Below are 27236 nucleotides of genomic sequence, written 5' to 3' on the forward strand. Positions count from 1 at the left end.
AAAAGCTTGTTACATGTGACAAACACATGCTTTATTACTTAGGTGGAACAAAGTTAAAAGACTTAAAACACCCTTCTTTAAAATCAATTAAAACAAAACTCATCCTCTTCCCCAGATTCAGTTTCAAAATATTTAAATTTACCTCTTTGATTCCATGGCAGAAATTATTCACAGTACCCCCATCCACCTTCCCCGAATCATTGTTTGTTTTGTTTTCATCATTAGAACCTTTGCCTCTCTCTCACACACCCACCATCTAAAAAAAGATTTCCCTCTAATATGTTGCTTGCGTTTGAAAAGGACCTTGACGCAAAGGAATCCTTAACGTTGGAATCTTTGAATGATAGTCCAGGCCATATCAGTGGAAAAGCTCTTTTCTTATTTTTGAAGCCACACAAACCATAATATTTCTCTTTCTTTTTATATTAATATAGCTCATTCTTCCATTTGAGGTGGGCTAAGGTCAATCTTTGAAGATTTTTTCCGTATAGTTTTTCAATATATCAATAATACATTATGTGGCTTAGTTTTCCAATTTGGGCTTAGTTTTGAGGGTCAAAAGGAAGCATTTGGAACCGTCTGTCAAATGATGAAAACAAAACAAACAATGATTAGGGGAAGGTGATGGGGTACGGTGGAAATCTGCTATGGAATCAGAGAGGTAAATTTAAATATTTTAAAACTGAATCTGGGGAAGAGAATGGGTTTTGTTTTAATTGATTTTGAAGAAGGGTGTTTTAGTCTTTTAACTTTGTTCCACCTAAGTAAAAAACATGTGCTTGTCACATGCAGCAAGATTCTGTTAAATATAACAATAAAAATAACACCGGGGTGCAAAGTGTGATAGTTTAGGGTGCAAAGTGTGCAGTTAGATAATTTAGGATGCAAAATGTAATCTAGTGCATAGTTTAGGGTGGTAAAGTGTAATTTCCCCCATTAACTATATATTAACTATAGATATATATTAACTATATATATATATATATATATTAACTATATATATATTACCTATATATATTAACTATATATATATCTATGTATTAACTATATATATATTAACTTGTTTATTAACTATATATATATATATATATATATATATATATATATATTTCAATCTAATTGTTTGATTAAGACTCATGAATTGTCGTCTTGATCGTTGTGGTGGGCATTTTTTGGTTAAATCGAGTTGAGCTGCCTCCTGCGGTACTGGGCCCCAATATTCTAAGTAAGGGAGTTGAGACCAGTTCAACTGCAACTCAATTTGGTCCGGCTTATGCGCAAACTATGCCTCGTCTGCTAGGGGCACGCTTATGGCGGGCAGAACTGTTTCAGATAAGTTGTGGCAGGCAAATATGATAATAATAAGATAAAAGAAAGTACTTTGACTTCTTTATTAAAGTAAATAGATAATCCCTACTTAAGAAAAGATAATCACAGTTTAACAACAATTATTTTATAAGAAAAGTAAAGGAAACAAGTGGGTAGTATATGGGTTGATTGAAAGAGGAAAGAAATCAGATTAAATTTGATCCGCAGGACCAAAACCAAAGAGGGAAGAACACCTTTTCTCAAAGTGAATAATCTCCTAGGGAGATCCTGCCATGGAAATTAATCACTTTGAGGGAAGTAGACCTGAATAGTTGGTGCATAAGAGAACCCTTTGTTTCCAGCAAAGAGTAGGACTTTGAGAGGGAGAGAGGGAATCAACCTATTGGTGCATGCCTGCTGCTCTAACTCTCTATCTTTTTCTTTCCTTCTCTTCCAATGTTCCCCTTTCTTATCTTTTTTCTTTCTACTTCTTTTTCTTAATACTTGTTTTCTATTTCCTGGTTTTCAAATTTCTAATACTGTGGTGCTTGTTGTTGTCTCCCTTCCTATATACGGCAAGGGCCTCTTTATAGTGCCTGCCATGACCGGATTTTACTATTTTAGCCCTTAACCACTTTTGTTTGGTCTGGGTGTTTCTGCCGACCACCACTAGTCCATCTGTGTGCCACTCCCCATCGCTAGACAAAATAAAACTATTTTGTTTGTTTGTCTGCCGTGGAACCCTTTCCTGCTATGGTGTGGGTGCCTTCTCTCTCCCTATTCCTCATGGCATGCACCTAATGGTTCCAACTCAGCTTTGCTCCTTTGGGTGGTATGTCATCCCAGTAGGACACTTCCCCCAAAAAAGCCCTAGTAGGAACCTCAAAATAGATTTTTCCCCTTTCCCCACTGCCAAACCATGCCCTCTTACCTCTGACCCATGACTTCACCGTGTCCTATATTGGCTGGGTATAGGCTGGTGAGGTCTGGGCCTTGCGCATGCTTCTCTTCCATGTATGTCCAAAATCTGCTTGTTGCTTATGCGTTTGTCGTGGTTGACCTGCACAGTCTGCCGTCTGTTTTTGACTATTTTCTGGTTCCCCTTTCCTTTATGGCTTGCCCTACTTAAGGGCTGGGCCTTGCTTGACGGTGGGCTTTGCTTTTCTTCAGCCCATCCCTTTTCCTGCTACCATCTCCTGCCATACCACTCTATCATTCCTGCTGCGAAGTTGCTTGCTTCAATCCTGCTGGGCCTCTTTAGGCCTGTCGTTTATTCTTCTCCCGATGGCCCAGTACGGCCATTAGTTCTTTTATTACAACACTGGCAAGCTCCTATGTCCCATTTGTTTTACCTTAGGAGTTCCGGGCTCGTTTGCTTTCCTTGGGCTTCCTCGGCCCTTTTCTTAACTTTGCATTCCCATGGACTTTTATTGAATTCTTTGGGCTTCCCTAACCCAATTAAATTATCCCTCATCCTTGGGGTTCATGGGTTTGCCATCAACCCCTTACTTTCTTTACTTTCATTACTTTGGGCTTGCCGTGGCCCATTCTCACTTTTCCACATCATATACTGTCCATGGTTTGCTTTTTCTCTCTTTCCGGGCTCCTTTAAGCCCATTTACCTCTTCAAGGCCCATTTGTTTATCTCATGGGCCTGTGATCCATTATTCCTGCTGCTTGGGTTTAATAGGCTTTCTATCCATTTGCCAACTCTTTTCTGTCCGTGTTGCTAGGCCTCTCCCTTCCACCCGAGCTTCCAAAATGGCCATCAACAATTGTTATGACTTCAAGATTTATTTCATGCAACACAGTTGAAATCAAACAGACAAAATTGTAGTTTTACCCCTATGATGTGATATGGTGATGGTATGCAATGGGATGCAATTGAGATGCATGCGAAGTGCAATGAGATGTGAGGTTAAATGAGAGTTGCAAAATGAGGCATTTACACCCACTAACTATTTACAATGCACTGCATGGATTATCTTTAGCATCCTCTATCATTTACAGTATCATCAAATAGTATTTCATCTCAGCTGCAAAATTTTCATAGGGTTGAGATTTTTCATATTAGGAAAGAATGCAACAAACCAGCTCATAAGCCCTAGGTTGCCAAAACTATTTAGGATTCAATAATTTGGATAGAAAAATCTCCTCCTTTTATTTGTTATGAATTATCTTTTGATATTGTCTTTAATTAAATATTCAGTTCCTATTAAAAAAAAAATTCAATTTACATCTATTTCTTTAAAATTAACAAAAGATGGTCATACATGATTGTCAATTTATATGGTCATTCTCCTCCCCTCTCCTCACACTACTTAATTTCTTAAAACACACAAATGAAGGGAATGAATTTCTATTCTCTTTCCCTCTACTTAGTTTCTGAAGCATCCAAATAAGGGAATGAGTAATCATTCCCCTCCACCCTCTGCCCTCCTATCCTTTGTCCCCTACCCTTTTGTCTTTCCAAACTTCTAAGCACTTTTTTTTTGGGTAATGATACTCTCCTACCTTGAAGTTTGAAGGAATGATACTCCACCTCAAATGTAAAGGGAAAAAACATTTCCTGTCCTTAAAGTTTGAAGAAAATAATACCCCCCATCCTGTTAATATTAGTAACTAAATATTCCAAATTTTTAAAAGATTGTCTTTACCAAAATTCAACTATGGTTGGTAAAAAGAGCATATAATAAACTCAATTCTATGTGGTGTGTAAACAAGTTGACTTATATATATATATATATATATATATATATAGATTATGTTCAAGTTACACTTACTGTAACTTTAAACAATGTTATACCACTCAAAACATATATCTTAACAACTATTTCTCCCTCAAAACACACTCAAATTACAATTAAAAAAAAGGAAAAAAAAGAAGAATAATAAAAAAGAAGGTGATAAGTCTTGATTTTTTAGTCACACCTTACCAAAGGGTATATTAGTTTAGAAATTTTAACTCTGAAAGGGAGAGTAATTTTGAAAATCTACCCTTAATCAAATGGCAAGTTAATACAAAACAATATTAACATAAATTCAACAGAGTTTAGGGATGTTGAGAGTTGAAAGTATTTTTTTTTTCTTTACATTTGGGATGCAGTGTCGTTCTCTCCAATCTCAAGGTATGACTCATATGAGATTTAATTACCCCCCTTTTTTCTTTTTTCTTTTTCGTAAACTCCATCTAAATACATTTTATTTTATATTTTTATTGTTTACCATTTTATGTACACTTTTATTTCTTTCGGCTTTTCACCAAAAAAAAAAAAAAAAATTCTTTAGGCTTTGACTCGGGTTAGGGTTTTGTTTTGTTTTCTCTCTCTCTCACTCACTCACTCAAACAAACTCACACACACACCCTTCCTCGTTTTGAGTCCAAAATTCATTTCCCTCATTTAGGGGTAGGGGTGTGCAGAAAACCCACCGACCCACCAAACCCAACCCAACCCAACCTGATCCGCCGGGTTGGGTCGGTTTTTAAGGTTTGGTGGGTTGGGTTGGGTTGGGTTACAAAAATTTTTTTTATGGCAGGTCGGGTTGGGTTTGGGTTATAAAATTACAAAACCGCAAAACCCAACCCGACCCACCCATATTTAATATATATTTAAAATATATTTTATATTTAATAAATTTTTTAAATCAATTGTAGGGCATATATATATATATGTATGTATATTATATATTTAATAATTAAAAAAAAAAAAAGCTATAGAGCAGCATTTTCTCAATTCCTCCTACTAATACTAATTTAATATATATATATATATATATATATAATATTATATAATTAATAAAATTTTTGAAATAGCCTGTTCTTCCTATCCTATATAAAAGCCAATTACTTCACACAAATCCTACTAAATTACTATTGTTTTTTTAATATATTAATATATATATATATATATATATATATATTTTTTTTTTCTACTCAATTTAATAATAATAATAATAATAATTTGTCAAACCCATGGATTCAACCCGACCCAACCCGACCCATGCACATCCCTATTTAGGGGTGTAAAAAAAAACCAGTAAACCAAAAAAAAAGGGCCAAAACTGCCCGAACCAAGTCCAATTTTCAGTTCGGTTTTGATTTGAAACCGAAATATTTTGGTTTTGGTGTCCTACACAAAAACACCAACCCGACCAAAAGAACCAAAATATATTAAATATTAATATATACAAGTCTCCTACGTTTTATCTCTTGTCTCCCTCTTTCTTCCATATGGCCACAACTTTCTTCTTCTCTCTCTGAGTCTCAGAAACACACAAGCGTTACCACAACCTTCTTCTCCATTTCTTTTAGTCTCTCAGAAACAAAGTTCTCAGTCCAACCCAAAAACGTCGAATGCAATCCCTTCCGATCTGAACTGATTACATTACTTATTCAGTAAACATTCTGTCACTCACGCTGTGTCTCATATCTGTGCCACGCGCCTCTTTTCTTCTTCTTCTTCTTCAGATCCAATCCTATTATTGTCTACTAGTTCGCTGATTCCTCTTCCTTTCTTCAAATTTCACTGTTTTTGTTTTGGTTTATATGGGTTTGTTAACCATATCAAAGCTTTTATCTATCTTAATTTCAAATAGTATTCAACATGATGGCTCCTTGGAAATCAGTAGGTTGAAAGTCTCAGGCGCTGATGATCTTAGGGCTTGATCCTGAAAACAAATACTAAGTCAGAGGGGACTGGCCAAAAGTCCTCCGATGACAAAATCAGTGGATTTGTGATTCCAAGTAAAAAGGAAATAATTTCTCAGAAGAATATGTTTGAATGTCACCTTTTTGTGGATAAATACTTATATAGTGCACATGGAGTAGTTATTTTAGTAACTTCTCCTATTGTTGAGGAGTCCGGAAAGCTTTGAAAATAACTAACATAACTGCCATGGTTGTTTGATCCTATTTTCCTTAACCGTCGTTTGGCAACGGTTCGTAGTAATGAACTTCGATCTTCCGTTTACAGTTTTGGAATTGACAGCATTGGGTGTACATATTGCTCGTCCTATGTATTGAAGGACGGGCGAGCTTGACTAGGACGAGCTTCTCATGTCGCTTGTTAATCTCAATCAGGACGACCCTTATGGACGAGTCTGGAGTACGTTTTCTGGTACCATCAGTTGCCCCCTTGTCCATGGGTCGTCCAGGGAAATGTATAGCTTGACCTTTCTCTGGACATGTATATTGTTACTGAATTGGTGTGACACGTTATGATCTCATTGGTGGAAAATTATGTCGATTTAGTTGACTGAGGAGCGTGCCACGCGTCTTCCGTTGATTTGTTGTGTCATTTCAGGTGTCAGGGGTCACTGTCTATAAATAGTTGAATTCCCCCGTTACCCTTTTCATTTCTAAAATTTCCTTCCTCGTCCTAGATCTTCGTCTAGAAGTTTTTCGCGTCTATAGCCTTCCCTCGTTCTAGATCCATGTATTTTCTTTATCCTCATCTTTAGTTTTTAAGTTTTCTTAAAAATGTCTGAGATTGTGTTGTCCTCGTCTAGTAATAGTATGGATAGGGCTATAGATGAGTACAATGATCCTAGCAGTTTTAGTGGTTCTAGTGATAGTGATAATGATAGCAGTAGCGAAGGGAACACTACGGACGAGTATGAGTCAGATGTCCCTAGGCTCCCTTTGGAAGTCATTTAAGAGGGGCTCAAGACAAGATCTGAGTCTAGCTCTAAGGCTGGTACAAGTGCTCCCTCGTCCACTGGCCAAGACGAGGTTGAGGTGGTTTATAGCTGTGCCATAGGAGTAGCCTCAAAGACGGACGATAGGAGGTTAGGCTTACTCAGGAAATGGTATCAAATCCCTGATGAGCTTAACCCTAGGTTAGCCGTCCATGGAGAATGGTGTTGCCAGTCTCGTTTTGGGATAGGTATTTATGAGGCCTATCTTCTAGGAGGGCTTAGGTTGCCTTTAAACTCTTTTGCTAGAGAATTACTGACTAGGCTAGGTTTAGGAATTTGTCAGTTTAATCCCAACGCATGGAGATTAGTTGTCTCCATGCAAGTTTTTTGAAGGGAGGTATTCGAGGGGGACTGTCCTCTTACCATGGACGAGTTCCTTTATTGTTATAAGCCTTTCGAAATTAACCAATCCCTTGGCTTTTATCAGTTCACAGCCAGAGGGAGAGATTATAGATTAATCAAGTCCTTAGTCACCTCAGATAGGAACTGGAAGATAGAGTTCTTCTTCGTCTCAGGTTTTTGGGTTGGACGCCCTATTGAGGTTGATAGGGACCTATTTCCTCCTTACACAGGGGAGTTAGGGAACATTCGTCCTGAAAGTATGCTTGTCTTGACTTTGCCATTTATTGTATTTATTCTCATTTGTAGTTGTTTAAAAATTCTAACTCTTTCTCCTTCGTTTTTTATTTTTTATTTTTTATAGGTGCTAGATGACCTCATTTGAGTAGATTTCATATTGAACGCGTTCAAAAAGCTCGTCTATACATCGACAGGACGTTTCATTCTTTAGTAAATCTTCGTCGTCTTGCCACTTGGGGTTTAGGCCCTGAGCCTTCTGTTGAAGCTCTTGCGCACGAGATCACCGTCCGTAGACGTAAGTTTTCTCTTTCCTTCCTTTTATCTATTTATTTATTATTACAACTGACGTCTTTCCTTTTAGGAGTGGCGACGATGAAGGAAAACAAGGACAAAGAGGTGATGGACGAGGTAGTTAAGCAGGGGGTGCAATCCCAGCCTCGTCCACCAGTAGGCGAAAAACGAAAGAATATATCATCAAGGGTTGACTTGGGTGATCTCTCAAGTAGGTGTGGTAGGGAGAAAAACATAGGTCGTCCAAGCCTCAAGACGTCTAATCCATTCCTCTCGTCCTTGATCAAGAGCCCCCAATGCAGATATTTGATTCAGAGCCCAAGGACCCTTCGTCTAAGAAAATCCCATCCACAGTCCATGCACCCACCTTGTCTCAACCTTCTATGGAAGTTCCTCAACACCTTCTTGGGAATGAGGACCTGGCTTGGGAAAGGTTCACAATGGCGGTGACAGATGCGGATGTGACGGCTTGCTACAACATGTCCTTGAAGGATTTTGAGCACTCTGGTATCCATGATCTCTTCAAGGTAAATTTTTTATTTTATTTTATTTTTTTTATACATGTCTCATCTTTGTCAACGATGTAGAAATATGTGTTTGTTTGGTTTTAACCAAATCTTGATCCTTGTAGGCAATGTCCAATTTCATTGCTGCGTCTAGGCAGGCAACTGATTTAGACAAGACGAGGCTCCTGCTGGAGAAGAGGATCAAGGAGGTGAAGGACAAGAGCAAGAAGTGGGCTGAAGTGGCTGCTAAGGCTAAGGACGAGGTGAAGGAGCTACAGAACCTTAATGAAGAGCTAAGGACCGACGCCCTCGAGAAGGACACTTGTCTTGACCATCTCCAGAAGAGGAACAACGAGATGAGCGTCCTTCTTGAAAAGGCCAAGGGAGACGCAGTAGCAGAGTTTCAAGCATCCAAACAATTCACTGATCTACTGGACAAGAACTATGCAGCTGGGTTTGAGGACTTCAAACTAGATGCTATTGAGAACTTCCCTAACCTTGACTTCAGCTCTATAAAGCTCAACCTTGGTGCTGCTACAAGTTCCCTCATCTAGACGAGCTTAGAGGACGTTAATATTGACGACGATGCTAGCACCCTTCCTCCTCAGGACGAACCTATGGATAATGCTCCTCCTGCCTAGAGACGAAATTTAAGCGTTGAAGTTTCTTGTACTTTACAACTTTCCTTTTCTCTTTTTTTTTTTTTTTTTTTTTATAAATGTAATTCAAGTACATTAAGCTCGTCCATGGTTTTAGGACGAGCTACTGAACAATTATTTTTGTCAGGGTGTTTGGAAGTTGGTTGTCCTTCCTTAAACAATTGCTTTTATTTTCTTTTTTACTATTGCATGGACGAGAGCCCTTTTTGATTTTAGCTTCAAATTTTTACTCATCCATAGAAGTAATTCCTTCTTGTTGTACATACATTTTCTTGTCATACTTTGAATTTCACAAGTATAACTCGTCTTTGTGAAATGGTGATTATCAACATTACTCGTCCTTAAACTTAGCTGATTTTCATCTTTAATGAAGATAACAGGCAACTTCTTACTCGTCCATAGATTGGATTGTTCTAGTAGGCGTCTTAATCACACCTGCTTATGCATTTCCTCATCCATGGGTTGGACATGCGTTATGCTTTACCTCGTCTGTTATACAGACGAAAATCCTGAGCTTGCTATTTTGCTCAGGGAAGCTAAGGCTTTACCTCGTCCTTTACTTGGACGAAATTGCTTTTGCTTTACCCTTAGGAAAGCTTATTGAGATTACATCTCCGCGTCCAGAGAATTTTCTCGTCTTGGGCTTTTTAGCCTTCTTATGGATTAAATCAAACAAAAGTAGTATGGACATTAGGAATTCACACAACACTATGTACATAGAATAAATATTGTTCATAGACGAGGCATGCGCTACATAAGCTAATGCCTTTTAGGGAAATAAATACAAGCAAAACCATAACTTCGTCCATAAGTTCAACATAATAATAACAAAGCAATACTAAATATGTATATAAACAAGCTCCTTATGTAGATAGACAAGTAGATAAATGGTCTCCAAGCTTTTTCAGAATTATGTTCGTCCAGGCTGGTATTTTACTGGTAGTACCTCCTCAGGTGCTCAACATTCCAAGGATGCTCCAATTTCCTCCCGTCTAGGGCCTCCAAGTAGTAGGATTCTTGTCTTTTACAGTTGATAACTCTATAGGGGCCTTCCCTATTTGGTCCTAGTTTCCCATGAGCTGGGTTCTTGGTTGCTAAGGAAACCCTCTTTAAGACAAGATCTCCTATGTTGAACCGCCTTGCTTTTACCATTGCATTATATTGCCTAGCCATGAGATTTTTGTACTTTGCTGTCCTGTGCTCTGCATTTATCCTTACCTTGTCTATTAGATCAAGGTTCAAATGAAGTTGCTCCTCATTATCCTTATCTTGATACATCATCACCCTGTGATTGCCTATATGCACTTCTGCAAGTATGACTGCTTCGCTTCCATAGGTTAGCTTGAAAGGAATTTCTCTCGTAAGGGTTTTCACTGTCGTCCTATACGCCTATAAAACACTTGGTAACTCATCTGGCCATACTCCCTTTGCCCCCTCAAGCCGAGTCTTGATGATTTTCAACAAGGATCGGTTTATAACTTCAGTCTAACCGTTGGCTTGGGGATGGGCGGGTGAGGAATAATGATTTTGAATTCCGAAGTGTGCATAAAAGTCCCTAAAAAGTGCATTGTCAAATTGTCGTCCGTTGTCAGACATCAATACTCTTGGCACTCCAAACCTGCACACAATATTCTTCCACACAAAATTTTTAACATTCTATTGTGTGATATTTGCTAACGGTTCGGATTCCACCCACTTTGTGAAATAATCAATACCCACCACTAGAAACTTCATCCGCCTGGTGCCCAATGGGAAGGGACCCAAAATGTCTAGTCCCCATTATGCAAAGGGCTATGGTGCCATCATCGGGGTGAGGTACTCTGATGGTTACCTGGGGACGTTGCTAAGCCGTTGGCATTGGTCACAGACCTTGACATATGCTTTAGCATCAGCTTGCATATTTGGCCAATAATATCCCGCACGGATGACCTTGTGGACGAGTGACCTGGCTCCTGAGTGATTACCACACGCTTCTAAAACTTCTCTCAACACGTAGTTCGCCTCGTCCGGAGCCAAGCATCTAAGATAAGGCTGAGAAAAACCTCTTCTATATAAAACTTCGTCCATAAGAAAGTACCTGGCTGATCTTACTTTCAGCTTTCTGACCTCGTCTTTCTCTTCTGGAAGTCGTCCGTCTTTCAGGTATTATACAATCGGGGTCATCCAATTTCCACTGCTCTCTACCTGTTGTACTTCTGGGATATCTATACTTGGCATGTACTGAACCTCATCAACTTCGTCCATGGACTCATTCGCTGAGGATTTTTTCGCTATGATATTAGGTTCCACGTTCTCCTCCCTTGGGATTTGAACGAAGTTAGCTTCCTCAAACCTTTTCATAAGGCGCATCACCCTATTAAGGTACTTCCTCATGCGTTCCTCCTTAGCCTCATATATCCTATTCACTTGGCCTATAATTAACTGAGAATCCCCCAAGACGAGTATGGACTTGGCTTCCATAGACTTAGCCAATTCTAGCCCCTTGAGGAGGGCTTCATACTCCACTTCATTATTAGTTGCTTGATACTGCAAACGAATTTTGTGTTTCAATTTATCTCCTTCTAGGGATTGTAAAACCACACCAATTCCTCCTGTGTGCCGTGTAGATGAACCATCCACATGGACGACCCATCTCTTACTGCTTTTCGTCTAATCTAAATCATCATAATTTGGGGTAAACTCCGCAATGAAATCTGCTAGGGCTTGAGCTTTTATGGCATGCCTTGGTTAATATCTAATGTCAAACTCACTGAGCTCGACAGCCCATTGGATCAATCGTCTTGCAACTTCCAGTCTGTTCATTGCCTTCTTGAGCGGATGATCTGTCATAACATTAATGACATGTGCTTGGAAATAATGCCTTAGCTTCCTGGAAGCTGTTATCAATGCGAAGGCTAACTTTTCCATTTGTGGATATTGTCCTTCCGCTCCCCTCAATGCCTTACTTGTATAATACACGAGCCTTTGCACTTTGTCTTCTTCTCTTATCAGTGCTGAACTTACGGCATGTGGGGTGACTGCCAAGTATAAATACAACTCTTCCCCCAACACGGACGGACTTAGCAAAGGAGCCATGGTGAGATACGCCTTCAGATCTTCGAAAGCTTTCTGACACTAATCAGTCCATTCAAATGCTTTTTTAAGAACCTTAAAAAATGGCAAACATTTGTCAGTGGCTTTAGAGACAAACTTGTTAAGTGCAGCGACTCGTCTGGTGAGGGATTGGATTTCTTTAGTATTTTGCGAAGGCTTCATGTCCAGTATTGCTTGAATTTTTTCAGGATTCACTTCAATTCCCCTATGGGAGACCATAAATCCAAGGAATTTCCCTGATGATACTCCAAAAGCACATTTGCTAGGGTTCAACTTCATGTGATACTGCCTAAGTGTGTCAAATGTCTCCTGCAGGTCGTCCAGATGCCTTCCCACATCTTGACTCTTCACCAGCATGTCATCTACATAGACTTCCACATTCCGCTCGATCTGTAAGCGAAACATGTGGTTAACTAACCTCTGATATGTTGCCCCCGCGTTCTTCAAACCGAAGGGCATCACCTTATAACAGAATAAGCCTTGACTGGTGACAAATGATATTTTCTCTTGGTCTATCTCGTCCATCCTTATCTGATTGTATCCAGAGAAATCATCCATGAAGCTAAGCAACTTGTGGCCCGTAGTGGAATATACCAACTGGTTAATGCATGGCAGCAGGTAGCTATCCTTGGGACAATCCTTGTTTAGGTTAGTGAAATCTACACACATTCTCTACTTGCCGTTTGTCTTCTTGACCATTACTACATTGGCCAACCAATCCGAATAGTGCACTTCTCGAATAAAATTTGCCACAATCAACTTTTGAACCACGTCTTTGATAGCATTATCTCTCTCAGGGGCAAACACCCTCTTCTTTTGTCGCATTGGCTTGGAGGAGGGGCATACATTCAGACAATGGGTAATGACATTAGGATCTATACCCGGCATGTCCTCATGACTCCAGGCAAATACATCAATATTTTTCTTCAAAAACTGGACGAGGTCCTTCTTAATCTTCTCTTCTAAATCTGCTCCAACTCTGGTACACCTCTCAGGGTTATTTTCATCTAAGGAAATATCTTCCAATGCTTCAGTGGACTCTGCTACAACTCTCTTTTCTTCAATATTCATGGCCTAAACTTGTTCAACCATGGCCAGCATGGCCAGATAACATTCTCTTGCTGCTAGTTGGTCTTCTTGTACTTGTCCTACTCCGTACTCTGTTGGAAACTTGACTGACAGGTGGTAGGTAGATGTAACAGCCTTTAAACTATTTAAAGTTGGCCTTCCAATTATGGCGTTGTAGGAGGATGAACAATCTACCACAAGGAAGTTCATATCCTTGGTGATTTGTTGCGGGTATGCCCCCACTGCCACTGATAATGAAATAATACCCACAGGCTGTACCTTCATTCCGTCAAAACCTACCAGGGGGGAGTTCACTGGACGGAGCTGGTCTCGTCCTAACCTCATCTGCTGAAAAGTGGATAATATAAAATGTCCGCCGAGCTTCCGTTGTCCACTAGTACTCTTCTGGTTGTGTAGTCAGCAATAAGCAAGGTGATGACGATAGCATCATCGTGAGGGTGGTGAATTCTCTCGGCGTCCTCGTCCATGAAGGTGATCGCTTGCTCATCCATGGAGCTTGCCCTTGGTGATCGTCCAGAAAGTTGGACGCTCTGCACTACCTTCAGGTATGCTTTCTTTGATTTGGACGATTGACCTGTCGAATTTCCTCCTATGATGACTCTTATCTCTCTGAGCAGTGGTCGCGATGATTTTTCTGTCTTCCCTTTCAATTTTTCATCCTTGTGGTCTCGTTCAAGGAAATTCCTCAACTTCTCTTGCCTTATGAGATTCTCAATCTGCTGCTTTAAATCAAAACACTCGTCTGTATCATGCCCATGATCCCTATGGAAGCGACAATACTTATTCCTATTGCGCTTATTGGGATCTCCCTTCATTTTCTCCAGCCACTTCAAGGAAGGATCATCCTTGATTTGCATAAGGACTTGCTCAAGTGGCGTGTTCAAGGGGGTATACTATTGATTCTGTGCTGAAGAGCCAGGCTTCTTATTATCTCGGTCTTTCCTTTCTTCTGTCTGTCCCTTCTTTGGACGAGAGCCTTGCTCGGGATGACGATTGGGGTTTGCTTCTATTCTCTCAGATCTCTTCCTCTTCTTAGCAATGATGGCGTTTTCTGCATTCATAAAATTTTGGGCCGAATGAACGAGTTCGGCCATGGATTGAGGCTCTTTTTCATAGAGTTTATGTATGAATAAGTCCGAATTCACCCCATTATGGAAGGCCGCCAATAAAAGCTTGTCATCTACCTCGTCCACGTTTAGGACTTCTCTGTTGAAACGAGTGATGAATGACCGCAGGCTCTCATTCTCTCCTTGTTCTATCGTTAATAAGCTGGATGAGGAACGCTTGTGTCTTTGTCCCCCAATGAAATTATTAACAAACAACTTGCTCAACTCTTCGAAAGAACTTACCGAATTTGGGGGTATTTTGCTGAACCAGACTCGTGCCGGACTTTTGAGGGTGGTAGGGAAGACTCTACACATTATTTCATTGGGGACCCCTTGAAGGTGCATTGTTGTCTTGAAAGTAGCAATGTGATCAAACGGGTCACGCGTTCCATCATAAGAATCCAAAGAAGGCAACTTGAACTTTGATGGTAGAGGGTGACTGTTGATGGAAGCCATAAAGGGGGAATCAGTTCTGTAGACCAAAACTTCTATAGGATTCGCCCTTTTCATGTTCTCTTTCATTTCTTTCATGACTTTCTTCATTTGGTCCATCTCCTCTTTCAAGTGTGGTACTGTTCGTGAAGTGGTGCCTCTTAACTTACTTCCAATTTCAGTATTTTTTCTATCATTATGACTCTGTGTTTGTCCTCCTCCTTCACGCTCTTCACGTGTCTGCCTTCTCAGATTAATCTCCATTCTTAATTCTTGGTTTTGGCGAGTTAACTTCGCCATTGCAGCCGCCATAGATTGCACATGTTGGACGGATGATGTCTGCATGTCTGGTGCAGATTGGTGATCTCGATGAGGGTTGCTTGAAGCGTCTCTACTTTCCTGATGGCTTGGGCTAGTAGCCCTCGATCTAGCCCAAACCATCAACCTTTTGTCACGGAAAAGGAAAACTGCAAAACAATTTCTTCCCCATAGACGGCGTCAACTGATGGTTCCTTGGAAATCAGTAGGTTGAAAGTCTCGGGCACTAATGATCTTAGGGCTTGATCCTAAAAACAAATACTAAGTCAGAGAGGACCGGTGGGGACCGGCCAAAAGTCCTTCGATGACAAAGTCAGTGGATTTGTGATTCCAAGTAAAAATGAAATAATTTCTCATAAGAAAATGTTTGAATGTCACCTTTTTGTGGATAAATACTTATATAGTGCACATGAAGCAGTTATTTTAGTAACTTCTCCTATTGTTGAGGAGTCTGGAAAGCTTTGAAAATAACTGACATAACTGTCATGGTTGTTTGGCCCTATTTTCTTTAACCGTCGTTTGGCAAATGGATCGTAGTAATGAACTTCGATCTTCCGTTTACAGTTTTGGAATTGACAGCATTGGGTGTACATATTGCTCGTCCTATGTATTGAAGGATGGACGAGCTTGACCAAGACGAGCTTCTCATGTCGCTTGCTAATCTCAATCAGGACGACCCCTATGGACGAGTCTGGAGTACGTTTTCTGGTACCATCACAACATATACAGATACAGAAATCATTTGCTTATTATTTTACCATTTCAAAGTTTTTGGCTTGTCTCCAATGGTAGCTCCTACTCCTAGTGCGGACAAGCAACCTGACAATGTTTATTACTAAGCATCTCTTATTTCATTCACAATTCAAGTACATTCCCAGAGTCCCAATTTCCTCTAGACTATTTTGCTTTGAAAACCCATCTATAAACCACGATGTTGAGACGGGTTTTCGTATAATTAATAGCTCTCCTTCTTCAAAAAACTTGAAGGAATCGTTGAAATCTAGTGGGGTTTCCTCTCAAATGATTTGATTGATAAGGTTCTGAAAAGGGTCAGGTTCAGCCATGGAAATCCATTAGAGTTTTTTTACTACAGTGGGAATAGAAGAGGGTTTTACCACACTGCTTTTTCATTGGTAGAAGCCGAATGTTTGATAAAATTTGGGAGGTTTTGATTGAAACGCGGCGAAAAGATTGGTCATTGATTTCACCGCGTATTGTTTTGGTTGTTTTAGCTAGAGTTGCCAAGGTTTGTTCAGTTAGACAGACTGTGGAGTCTTTTAGAAGGTTCAAAAAGCTAGTACCGGGGTTTGATACGGGTTGTTTTAATGCTTTGTTGAGGACTTTGTGTCAAGAGAAGAGTATGGGAGATGCAAGGAATGTTTATCATAGTTTGAAGCATGAGTTTAGGCCAAATTTGCAGACTTATAATATATATTGTTTCGTACAATTTTTTGGTACGTTGATGTGTATTGTAATTGTAAGGGAAGAGAATTGGACGAGGCGCAGAAGGCGGTTGAGAAGAAGCGGAACAAGGATATAATGCCGGATGTGATTACATATAATAGTCTTATTGGAGGGTTGGGGTTGGTTGGTCAGCCGGATAAAGCTAGAGATGTTTTGAAGGAAATGAAGGAGTATGGGTGTTACCCAGATGTTGCTTCATATAATGCTGTTATAAGGAATTATTGTATCGCGAAGAGGCTTGTTGAAGCTTATAGTTTGATGGATGAGATGGTCCATAAGGGTTTAAATCCAAATGCAAATACTTATAATTTGTTCTTTAGGGTTTTCTTCTGGTGGAATGATTTGCCAAGTTCATGGAATTTGTACCGGAGGATATGATGGAGACTGGATGCTTGCCAAATACACAGTCTTGTATGTTCCTAATTAGGTTGTTTAAGAAGCAGGAAAAGGCGGAGATGGCTGTATAGTTTTGGGATGACATGGTGGAGAAGGGTTTTTGGGTCTTATACCTTGGTATCTGATGTGTTGTTCGATTTGCTGTGTGATATGGGAAAGTTGGTGGAAACAGTAAAGTGTTTCTTATAGATGGTAGAGAAGGGGCATAAGCCAAGCCAAGTTTCTTTTAGAAGGATCAAGGTGCTCATGGAACTTACAAGCAAGCATGAGGCGCTACAGAACTTGTTAGAGAAAATGGCCATTTTTGGGATGCATATTCCTAAATGTGTAGATAGCCCAACGGAGACATTAGATTTGGACTCACTTCCAGTAAATCATACTTTTATGACCAATCTTAGCCCTAGAAGGTGCTAAGAACTGATGAAGCAGAAGTTGTTGGATTGAGTCCTTTAAACCTTTCAAAACGCAAAACTCAATGTGTAGAGATTCAGCAATTTGGTTGATACTGGCCACTTGGTTCTCTTTGTATTATACACAAAACTCATGCAGAGGCAATTGTTTTCTTGATCATTTAACTTGCTTTTTTGCTGAATTGGTCATTTAACAATGTAACTTAACTGATTTGTTTATCTTTCATTTACTCAGTTCTTGTTTCCATTGACAGTAGAAAGAATGCTTTGAAATTGAACAAGAAAGAGTGATAAGGAGATTGGACAGCAACTGATTATGCCTAACACCATTGCTGCTAAATCAATCAGTTGGCTTTGCAAGGATACTTAGTTTTGAGTTTACAAAAATAGGATAGGGCAGCTTCCAAATAAAGCATAAAGCCTTATTTTGGAATGAGCTTCTCATCTAACTTGGCATTGCTTGTTAATCTTCCCCTTACATCAAACATGACAGTTTTCAAGATCTGCTAATCAGTTCTCGCTCTTCCATTCTGAATTCTTATTTCAAAGCCACCAAATATGGTAAATCATAGATCCATAGGGTTGGGTTTTACAGGGAAAAGAAAAGGCATCAGTTGTCAAGAGCTCACACTGAAACCTTGACTACCTTTTTTCATCCCATCTCCATTTCTATGGTGGTGTGGCTATCACTGCTTGAGCAAGAAAGGTACAAACCAGGCTCATTGGTTGGTCTACTAGACTTGCAACTGGCTCCCCCAATGCCATCTTCCTGAATGGCTGGTGTCATAGTCTGAGCTTCCATAAGAACCGTATAGAGTTGTGCCCAGAAAAAGGTTCAATTCCTTCATTAAAAGACCAGATAGAGAGACTTCTTCCATAGCACAAACAATCTTCGTAGTTATCTAAAAGAAGCTGAAATTCAACCACCATGTTTAACTTAGAAGTCCCATCAGAGATGGTTCTAAACTTCCAAACCCATTCATTAGAATAATTAATGTCTCCAACTACTTTAAATTGTCGTGTCCTAATTTAAAGGTTTCCATAAGTTGCACATTAAATGGAGTCATTCAAAATTTCTTTTGTTTTTCATGTGTTTTTTTTAAGGGTGTTACTTGTTACTGTCACTTAACAGGGATTATCTGCTTTAGATACAACAGGAGTGTATATATATATATATATATATATATACCATTTATCTTCTTTCCTGTTAATATACTGGGTCTGTTTAGGATCCGCTTATTTTACTGAAACTAAAATTTTTTTGCTAAAAATACTATAAATAAAAGTAAAAATTAGCTAAAATAGTACAATAAAACCCATAAATAGTATTAAAAAGTAAAGTGAGACTCCATGAATAATAACAAAAATAAATTAACTTTTTAATCTAGAGCCAAACACACACGTTGTCTTCTTTTTCTTTATTCAACAGCTGTGAAGATTGCATGGTACCCAAAATAAAAGTGTGTCGCTACAAATTTAATCAAATTCCAAGTTGTGGGAAGATTGATAAAAATTTATGAAGAGGCATCTTAACAGATGGTCATCTTCCAAAAGTCATCTTTTTTTTTTTTTAAATAAAAAATGAAAAAACTATTTGAGTATATATTGTGTGAACGGAAATATCATGATGAAAAAAAATAAAGAATTTGAGTAATTAATAGTATAACATAATTAATCCCAAATCTATATGCTTAAGTTTTTGGATAAAATAGTGTCCCAATATATCATATTAAAACTCCAATTGGATTCTTTCCCGGTTGTTAACTAACCAAGTGACATCAAAATCTATGACAATGTGTGACAAAACAACAAGATATCAATATTCCTTTTGCAGTTGGAACGAGGATGAGTCTCATTTGCAATTAAAGCAAAGATGGACATAGATGCATATGATTCTCAGAATGAACGTGCAAGGTTGACAATAGTTTATATTATGGTCGTACAAGAAGCTAATAGATGATACATGGTGATGAAAAGGCTCGTGGCCCAAAGAAAGATCGTTAGATGTAGTCTCAAGTAGAAATCCCACATGATGAAAAAGTAAGAAGTTGAAGAATTAAAATATAGACGTGAGCCCAAAACCATAGACCTAAACTTTTGGTGCAATGATGTCCATATATATGAGTTTCAATTAGTTTAACTAGTAAAGCCTTTGATAGTTATATAAGAAATCTAGAGTTCAATCTCCACCTACATAAAAAACTGATTGATATTTTAATCTGATAATAAAGAACTATCATCAAGAGTAAACGTCATAAACTGAAACTCTCTAAAAAAAATATCTATATATTAATCAAGACTTCAATTGAAGTCTCCCCAAAATACAAATGAAGCACTGGGACCACCACTGATGGCCATACTCTAATATCAAAGTGTGGTGCGCGCACGCGCGCGCGGGGTGGGGGGGGGGGGGTGTTGTCAGCTCTTCTATTTTGCCAAGCTCAGCTAAGGAAGAATTACGGGACGTAAAACAAAACAAAAAATGCTGATTCAGGTATACATACTATATTTAATTAATACACCATTAAATTAACGATAAATAAAAAGAAAAACTAAAGCCATTACATTTCAACAGAAGACCCACACCCAAGTTCCATAGCTTTGAGTCCACTATCCTAATCATATGATTTTCCTACCCTAGTGTAATGAGCACATCAGATAAAACTACTGGGAGTGACATACGGAATAAAAAAGTGTATTTTAGTTTTATCAATACAAATGAATTTTTATTGTTTCAAAGGGGGAAAAAAGTAACAATAATTGGTATGGCTGTCTAATAAAAGAACAAATCCAGTAGTATGGTGCGGATCAATAATTGCATAGCCATTATATATACAAAGCGCACGAACATTTTCCATTCATGAATTGAATAATTATCATTAACAATATACTGAAATTTGACACTCATTTGGGGGGGCAGGCCAGGGAGAATAACATCTCGTTTACAAAAAAAAAAAAAAAAACTATCATGTGTACTTACATTGGACCACAGTAAACCAAATCAGCACTGAGCAAATTACTCTTGGAGAAATCTAATACCGTACTCCATGATAAATTATAAAACTGCTCTTTGTTTCTCTAGAAATGTAAATAGTAAAAAACAAAATCTTAGCACCTAACGATACAGGCTATATGGTCATTGGCATTAATAATCTAAATGATATCTTGTGCAATTACAAGGTTCAGCATTTTACACCAGTGCCAAACTATTGTTGAAGCTGGAAAACTAATTTAGAATATACTAATGGCGTAAAAAGAGAAGATGAAAAAAGAAAATGAAAAAGAAGGATCAAATTAGATCCTGGTCAGTTCTAACAATGAGGCCCAATACCATCTCAACGCTGCATTGAATAAAATCAAGTAAGGAACAATGGTGTAGTACTAATATTAGAGAGATGCAGGGGAATACCTTGGGCCAAATTTCTGTGCTATAATCTTTTTACATCTCTTTTTCATTCTTCGGTTTTGTATCACCATTTTTGGGGAGAAATGGAACTTTTGGAAGGAGGTCATTGCTAGGGGCCACAACCACTGGAGTAGCCATCTGAGAAGTCTTGTTGGCTGTAGGTGGGACATCTGTTTTTGCAATACCATTGCTAACCGGTCCCTGTTGATTCCCCGCTTCAATTCTGGCATTGGCATTGGCCCCAACATTGCTCAGGAAGTCTTTTTGAACCCCCAATTCACTCCTGGCTAATGATGAACAGTTTGTCTCTGTAAAATTTCAAGGATGACATTAATTCCCAATATTGAAGCAGGCAATTTGTTCCCGTTGTTGCTATTATTATCATCATCAACAATTTTGACGATCATATCTATCAAATATGATCTCTACATCTAAAATAGGCAAAACTTGGACAAGACTTTGGTTGGGTAATGGAAAGCTGAAAAAAGGATCTCTCTAGTATCCATCTATAACAATGCACTATCAGAACTTTTTTTTGTCAGTGTAGTGAATTTTTTTAAAGGGGGTGGGGGATTCAAAAATTTCAGAATCATTATAATTGACTACATAGCAAGACAGATCAAAGAACCAAGTGGTACGTATAATTTACAGCTTCCCAAGTGCATTCATGCACACACAAACACTAAATGATCCTAACTTTCAAAATTGCAACCTACTTATTTGTTCAGTCAACCATAAATCCATAATTTAGCTGTTGAATGTTAATTTTCATGAATTAAGAATAAAGACAAAATAACAGCCATATTTTGGGGTATTTCTTGACTCTCTGGTTGAAGTTTTTTGTTCTCATAAACAGGGTTTATTCTTTTGGAATTCCTGGTGTAGCTATTTTTTCACAGTTCAACTGTTTATCAAGTTTAGATGGAGATTAACTTGCCTTTTATTTCTCCAAACGTGATGAGCCTATTAAGACAATCTCGAAGCTTTGTCAAAACAATCTTTTCCTGCTCTGCATAGACCTCTGTCATGCCTTGTCCATAAGGCAACTGTGAAGACGTGTTATGATTGCCCATCATCCCATTGGGTGAAGTGGATGCCATGAAGACTGCATCTTGTTCATCACACATCAATGCTAAAGTCCCAGGTGACATAGGCCTTCCTTTAGGTACATCAGCACCATCTGAACTGGAATCTTCAGCGCCAATTTTATCGTTCTGGTTTGCACTTGAACAATCATCAGCCACAGCATTCTCAACATTGGGTTCCTTCTGGCTTGGAAACCTTTCTTGAGTTGATGAAGCAAGGGAGGTTTCTGTATGATCTTCTGCCCGCTTTTCTGTTGCACTTCTTTGCTCTAGACATATTAACCAAGTTCATATGTTCTAGAATCAGTAAAGAATAATTATTTTTATTTTTTTGATAAGTAGAATCAGTAAATAAATCATATAAACCTCTATATGCACCTACAACTCTCCAGTATTGGTAATTTAGATACCGTCGTATCCCACCAGTAATACTAACTTTTTATCACAAATCAACAGATACCTGCAATTGTCTGGGCAGCTTCACCAGAGAGTACTACCAAAACTGAGCAAAGCTCCTTTAAGTCCTGTGGTTGAATAATGTCTGCTAAGAGAGACCTTCAACAATGATATACAAGTTAGTAATCGAACCAAGCAGATGAATGACATCTCCCAGAAGACAACTATTCTTACCTGTATGTAAATTTGGAAGGGCCTAATGCTGCAGTGCCACCAACACGAGCACCTGGGACGGAAGACAATGAAGAGGGTGCAGAAGATTTGAGATGGTTTGCCTGATAAAGATAGAAAACATAAAATTAGATATAGTAATATACTATCATGAATTCTGGAAAGTACTACCCTAAAGTGAAAATGAGAGAATGTTCAGTGCTAATGGATGGTTAAAAATTACAAAATATTTATCCACACGCTAAACAATCAGCAGCCATGCCCTACCAGTGCAGAACCAATCATAAATGACTTCACTGAACTCTTCTTAAGAAGAACATAACTCTCAAAATCCATATAAAACACAGATATGGTCAGGTGATTTTTTTTTTTTTTTTTTTTTTGGGAGAAGTTTGGTCAGGTGATTTTATTTGAAACTGATAACCACTCAAAATATATTTCTCTTCAAACCTGCAATCATCATATATACCTGTTGAAATTGCCCAAGCCGGTGTGCAGATGGATCCTTGGCTGTGGTAGTAAAGAAGAGCTCCTGACTTTTTCTTTTCTTTGATATTGGAGGGGATGCATACCCAGAGGATCCAATAGCTCCAGTTATGGCAGCATTCGCAGCCTGCTGAATATATGCCATGTTGTTGCCTTGATCTCCGTGGAATAAGGCTTGTCTCTCTTCACTACCCTCAAAATTCTTGCAGTCTATGCATTTACAATTTTCAGAGCAGAGAATGTTGGCTTGGAAGCATTCACAGTACTTTTTGAGACACCCAGATTTTTTGCAATGGCATCCTTTGTTGTGCTTTCCCAATATTAAAACTTCCCCAGCCTCCTCCTGCATATATTTCAAAACAACTATCATTCACTTTTCATTGACATCCCAGAAAGGGGAATAATGTTTATTGTATACTAGTAGGAAAAGGTTCAAATCTGCATATTAACAAGGTTATTTATAAATTTCAACTTATGAGTTGAGAACAAGTGATTCTCTTTTTTCTAGGTAACTATTTTTTTCATCATGGCATTATACGAAATATTCTAATAATATGTAATTCGAAAAAATGAACAAAGAAAAACATACATAGCCCAAGAAAAAAAGTAAGCCCATCTTGCACAGACCTAAACCGTCTCTTACAAATCAACTGTTCACTTGCAGATTTATGCACAAACTTCTGGAATGGTATCTTAGGAATAGATCCATCATTGTGCCATGATGGCCAGACACGTGTTAAACAGAATCTCTTAGAAACATAAATAGCTTCTTTAATAATAAGATAGCTGAAATAATTAACTTCTAGCTTGTTGTATCTATACTAACACAAAAACTGCAAGGTCACCTCAGTATCTGGTAAATGAAATTCAAAATGCTGCATTATTAGATTAACATACCCGATTATCCCGCACTCCATGTGGGCTGCTTGCAATTTTAGGCCTGAATGCATTTGGATTACGCTCTAAAGTAGCTTCTACAGCTTCTCGTCTAGCAGCTTCATTCTCAACATTGTTATAACAATTTACACAGTTGCAACCATCACAGTATATTCCAGATGCAAAACACTCACAATACCTGATCATGATGACAACAAGAAAATTAGCTTCACATCAGAAAAAATATCTCAAAAGAAATTTTTAGTTGCATAAAATCTGTATCAGGAGTTTATAGCAAGACAATTAAGGGTGTGAAGTGTCAACAGGAACAAAAACTATTTACAAGAACAATGTAATTTTGTTTTGACTCAATAGAATGCAAGCCTCATATTTTTGGATGCTTCAGCAAGCATAAGTTATGGCCTTACTAGTTTCCTGATACAATGCGTTAACTGTTAAGTTACTCACACTTGCACAGAGTGGGTGTAATCCAATTTGCGTTTCCAAAATATCTGAACCGAGTGCATTTTAATTGTTAAGCCGTTTTTTAAAAATGAAATACTTAAGAGCGTTTCAGGATGAATAAGTTTACCAAACAAAATATTGGGTTGAGGTCTTGTAGACCTAGCTTCAACTGAGCCAATATCTGTAATCATGGTATTCTACCATAATTTTTGTGTAAGTGATAAAGGGTAAAACACAGTGTTACTTAAACATTGTGTTAATCTGCTCTTATGCAATCATATTGTGTTGTAAGTATGAGCAGAATATTTGATTTGATTATTGCTAATTAGCTATATAATCTTGTTACCACTTATAACATAATTCAGAAGCCAATAGGAAAATTAGTTTAAGCTAATTTCATTGGCCTTTGGTCGTTATACAACCTATTCTCAAAAGTATTCTTTCTCCTTTGATGATGTCATAAATAATTTTCATATCACTTACAACCTTTTTTCCCCAAAGAAAACAATTATTTCTAACTAATAACATTGCTTTTAAAGAAGACAGTATGCACCAATCTGTTGAGGAATGTCATTCATCCATCCAGTTTCCAAAACAAACTACTCAAGCTATCCCAGAGTTTGTTATTCACCTTGAACCCATGGTAGGCTTGGGATGGACTTCTAGCAAAACTACAAGCTACAATTTGGATTTACCACCTTGATGAGACCTCAAAGATTGCATGTAAATGTGCAACTCCTTAGCTAAAGAGTAAATTAAAAAGTGAATTATTTCTGTTCCTTTTTGGTCCATGAAGAATATTAAGGCAAAAATGTTTCCAGCTCAAGTTATTGAACCCATAATTAAATGGTTATAGAAGTGAGTGGGACCACAGCACCATCCATGATAAATGTTAGACTATAAAGTTTTATAAATAAATGAATAACCATATATATTATACAGCAAAGTAATTGAAGAGTAGAACAAAAAATCAACTTATTGATGAAACACTTTCATACCAGGAGAGTATGAAGAGGTCATATACTTACAACTTTAAGCATCGTGAATGTTTACAATTGCACTGTTTTTGCTTCTTCGGAGTGCCATCTTTTACTTCAGAATTGGGTTTTGGTCTTGATTTTGGAGAATCTGGTTTTCTGCAAAAAGAAAGGGCAGGGTTATACCAAAAATAATAGATAAATCTTGAACTTCTAGATGAAGATATTTGCTTGTGCCACATTGGTAAAACATTCTCGTTCTGATTTCACCACCACCAAGATTACTCTTCAATGATCCAAAAGGCAAACCAATTCCAACCCCAATTTTAGACAAATACATTTGTGGATGGGAAGCAGAATTACAGCAAAAGTATTTTATTAGCTTTCAAACAAAAATTATTACCAGACCAATACATCTTCAAACATAATGAATAAATCCAAAAGAACCCATTACACCTTTGTAAAATTTATAATACGAAAAAAGGTTAAAAACAAAATGCAGTGTTTCTGGCAATCTCACCATTCTAAGTTTAAAAGAATCAAACATGCAAGGAAATTTTTAGTGCAAAAGAACTAAACTTTTAGTGTGTACATGAAAGTTTTTCTGAGTGTAAAAGGACTAAAAATTTGCATTATTTGGAAAGCAATTTTATGCTATAAACATACCAATTAAATAACTACAAAGATTCACAAAAGCAACAATGTAAATGAACCAAATTTGAATAAGTACTAAACAATATGTAGGATACAGAAACTTTCACAGTTTCACACTTCAAAACCAAATCTTTAAGAACAAATTACCAAACTTTCACTCCATAATCACACAATTTCACATAAACCTCACCCTCCAATAACCAAAGCTTCGAATTAAAAATAAATAAATAAATAAATAATTTAAATCATTCTCGATGAAATCAGAAAGGAAAAAAAAAAAAAAACTGCACAAACTCCACTCATTGTTTTCCAAAAGACCAAATCTTTTTCAAATTAATAAAGCATTATTAAAATAATAATAATTCAAATTTGGTTCTTCAAAAACCACAATAGAATTGCACAAACCTCACAGGCGCTTGAGCCAGCGGCTGCGTCGTCGTTGTCGAAGGAAGAGGAGGAGGAGGAGGCGGCGGAGCCACCACTGGCCTCACCAAAACCTGCGGAGGCTGGCTCTGAGCCGCAACCGCCACTGTAACCGTCACAGTCTGAGTCTGCGGGTGTTCCGGCAAAACCACAGTAGCGGAGGCGCTGGAGTCAAAAGCCGTGAAATCAAGCTGCCTCGCGAGCTTCTTAGCCGCCGGAGCCTCCGTCGTAGACGAGCAGGCCGCCGGTCCGTCCGATTGAGCTTTCTTCGGAGGGAAATCGCTTCCCTCACCTTCCCCCATGAAATTCAACAAAACTCAATTCCAAAAAATATTATTATTATTATTATTATTATTTTTTTATATAAAATAAATAATCACCGAAATTCCTCAAATTGACACAGTTTCAGATCCGAAACCGAATCGGAAAGCCACTGAAACATAGAGAAAACATAAATTACGCGATTTCGTAGCTCCAAGATTTGAACAATTGAGAGAGGGCTTTGATAAACGAAATTCAAAAAGAAATTTTGAGTGAGAGTTTGGTACTGAGAGAGGTAGAGAGAAAGAGAAAGTAATGGAGGAAGGGAGATGACTGAGAAATAAATATCAAATAAGAAGAAGAGCAAAGGAACTTTTGTTCTTGTTTCGTCTCTGCTCCCTCTCTCCCAAGCTTTTGAAATTCAATTTTGTTAATATTTGACGGTGTGATTCGCTTCAGTAATTTGATCACACGGTTACTAATCTCAAATATCATCACACGGTGGAAATTCATAGGAGTTAGAATACTCAGTGGTTGACCGTCGGATAATAATTTTCCACTAAAGTGGTCTCTAATTCTCTTCTCTGTAGTCCAGAATTATATAGTGCGCTTGGTATCACGGAGGAAT

General features: G+C 38.1%; 1 protein-coding gene and 1 pseudogene across 1 annotated transcript; one reads left to right on the top strand and one right to left on the bottom strand.

Moving 5' to 3' along the window:
* The first annotated feature begins 15892 nt into the window (after positions 1 to 15892).
* On the top strand, positions 15893 to 17485 carry LOC126706522 (putative pentatricopeptide repeat-containing protein At1g02420; annotated as a pseudogene).
* A 2916-nt stretch (positions 17486 to 20401) lies between these two features.
* Positions 20402 to 27026, bottom strand: LOC126713762 (protein tesmin/TSO1-like CXC 5). Its single transcript, XM_050413622.1, has 8 exons — positions 26330 to 27026; positions 25322 to 25429; positions 23850 to 24027; positions 22936 to 23295; positions 22470 to 22570; positions 22300 to 22394; positions 21692 to 22108; positions 20402 to 21062 (listed from the first exon to the last, which is right to left on the bottom strand). The coding sequence occupies exons 1-8, from the start codon at positions 26647 to 26649 to the stop codon at positions 20788 to 20790; spliced, it is 1854 nt and encodes a 617-aa protein (XP_050269579.1). The 5' UTR covers positions 26650 to 27026; the 3' UTR covers positions 20402 to 20787.
* Positions 27027 to 27236: the final 210 nt, after the last annotated feature.

Source organism: Quercus robur, chromosome 2 (genome assembly GCF_932294415.1).
Source record: "Quercus robur chromosome 2, dhQueRobu3.1, whole genome shotgun sequence".
Taxonomy (NCBI): domain Eukaryota; kingdom Viridiplantae; phylum Streptophyta; class Magnoliopsida; order Fagales; family Fagaceae; genus Quercus; species Quercus robur.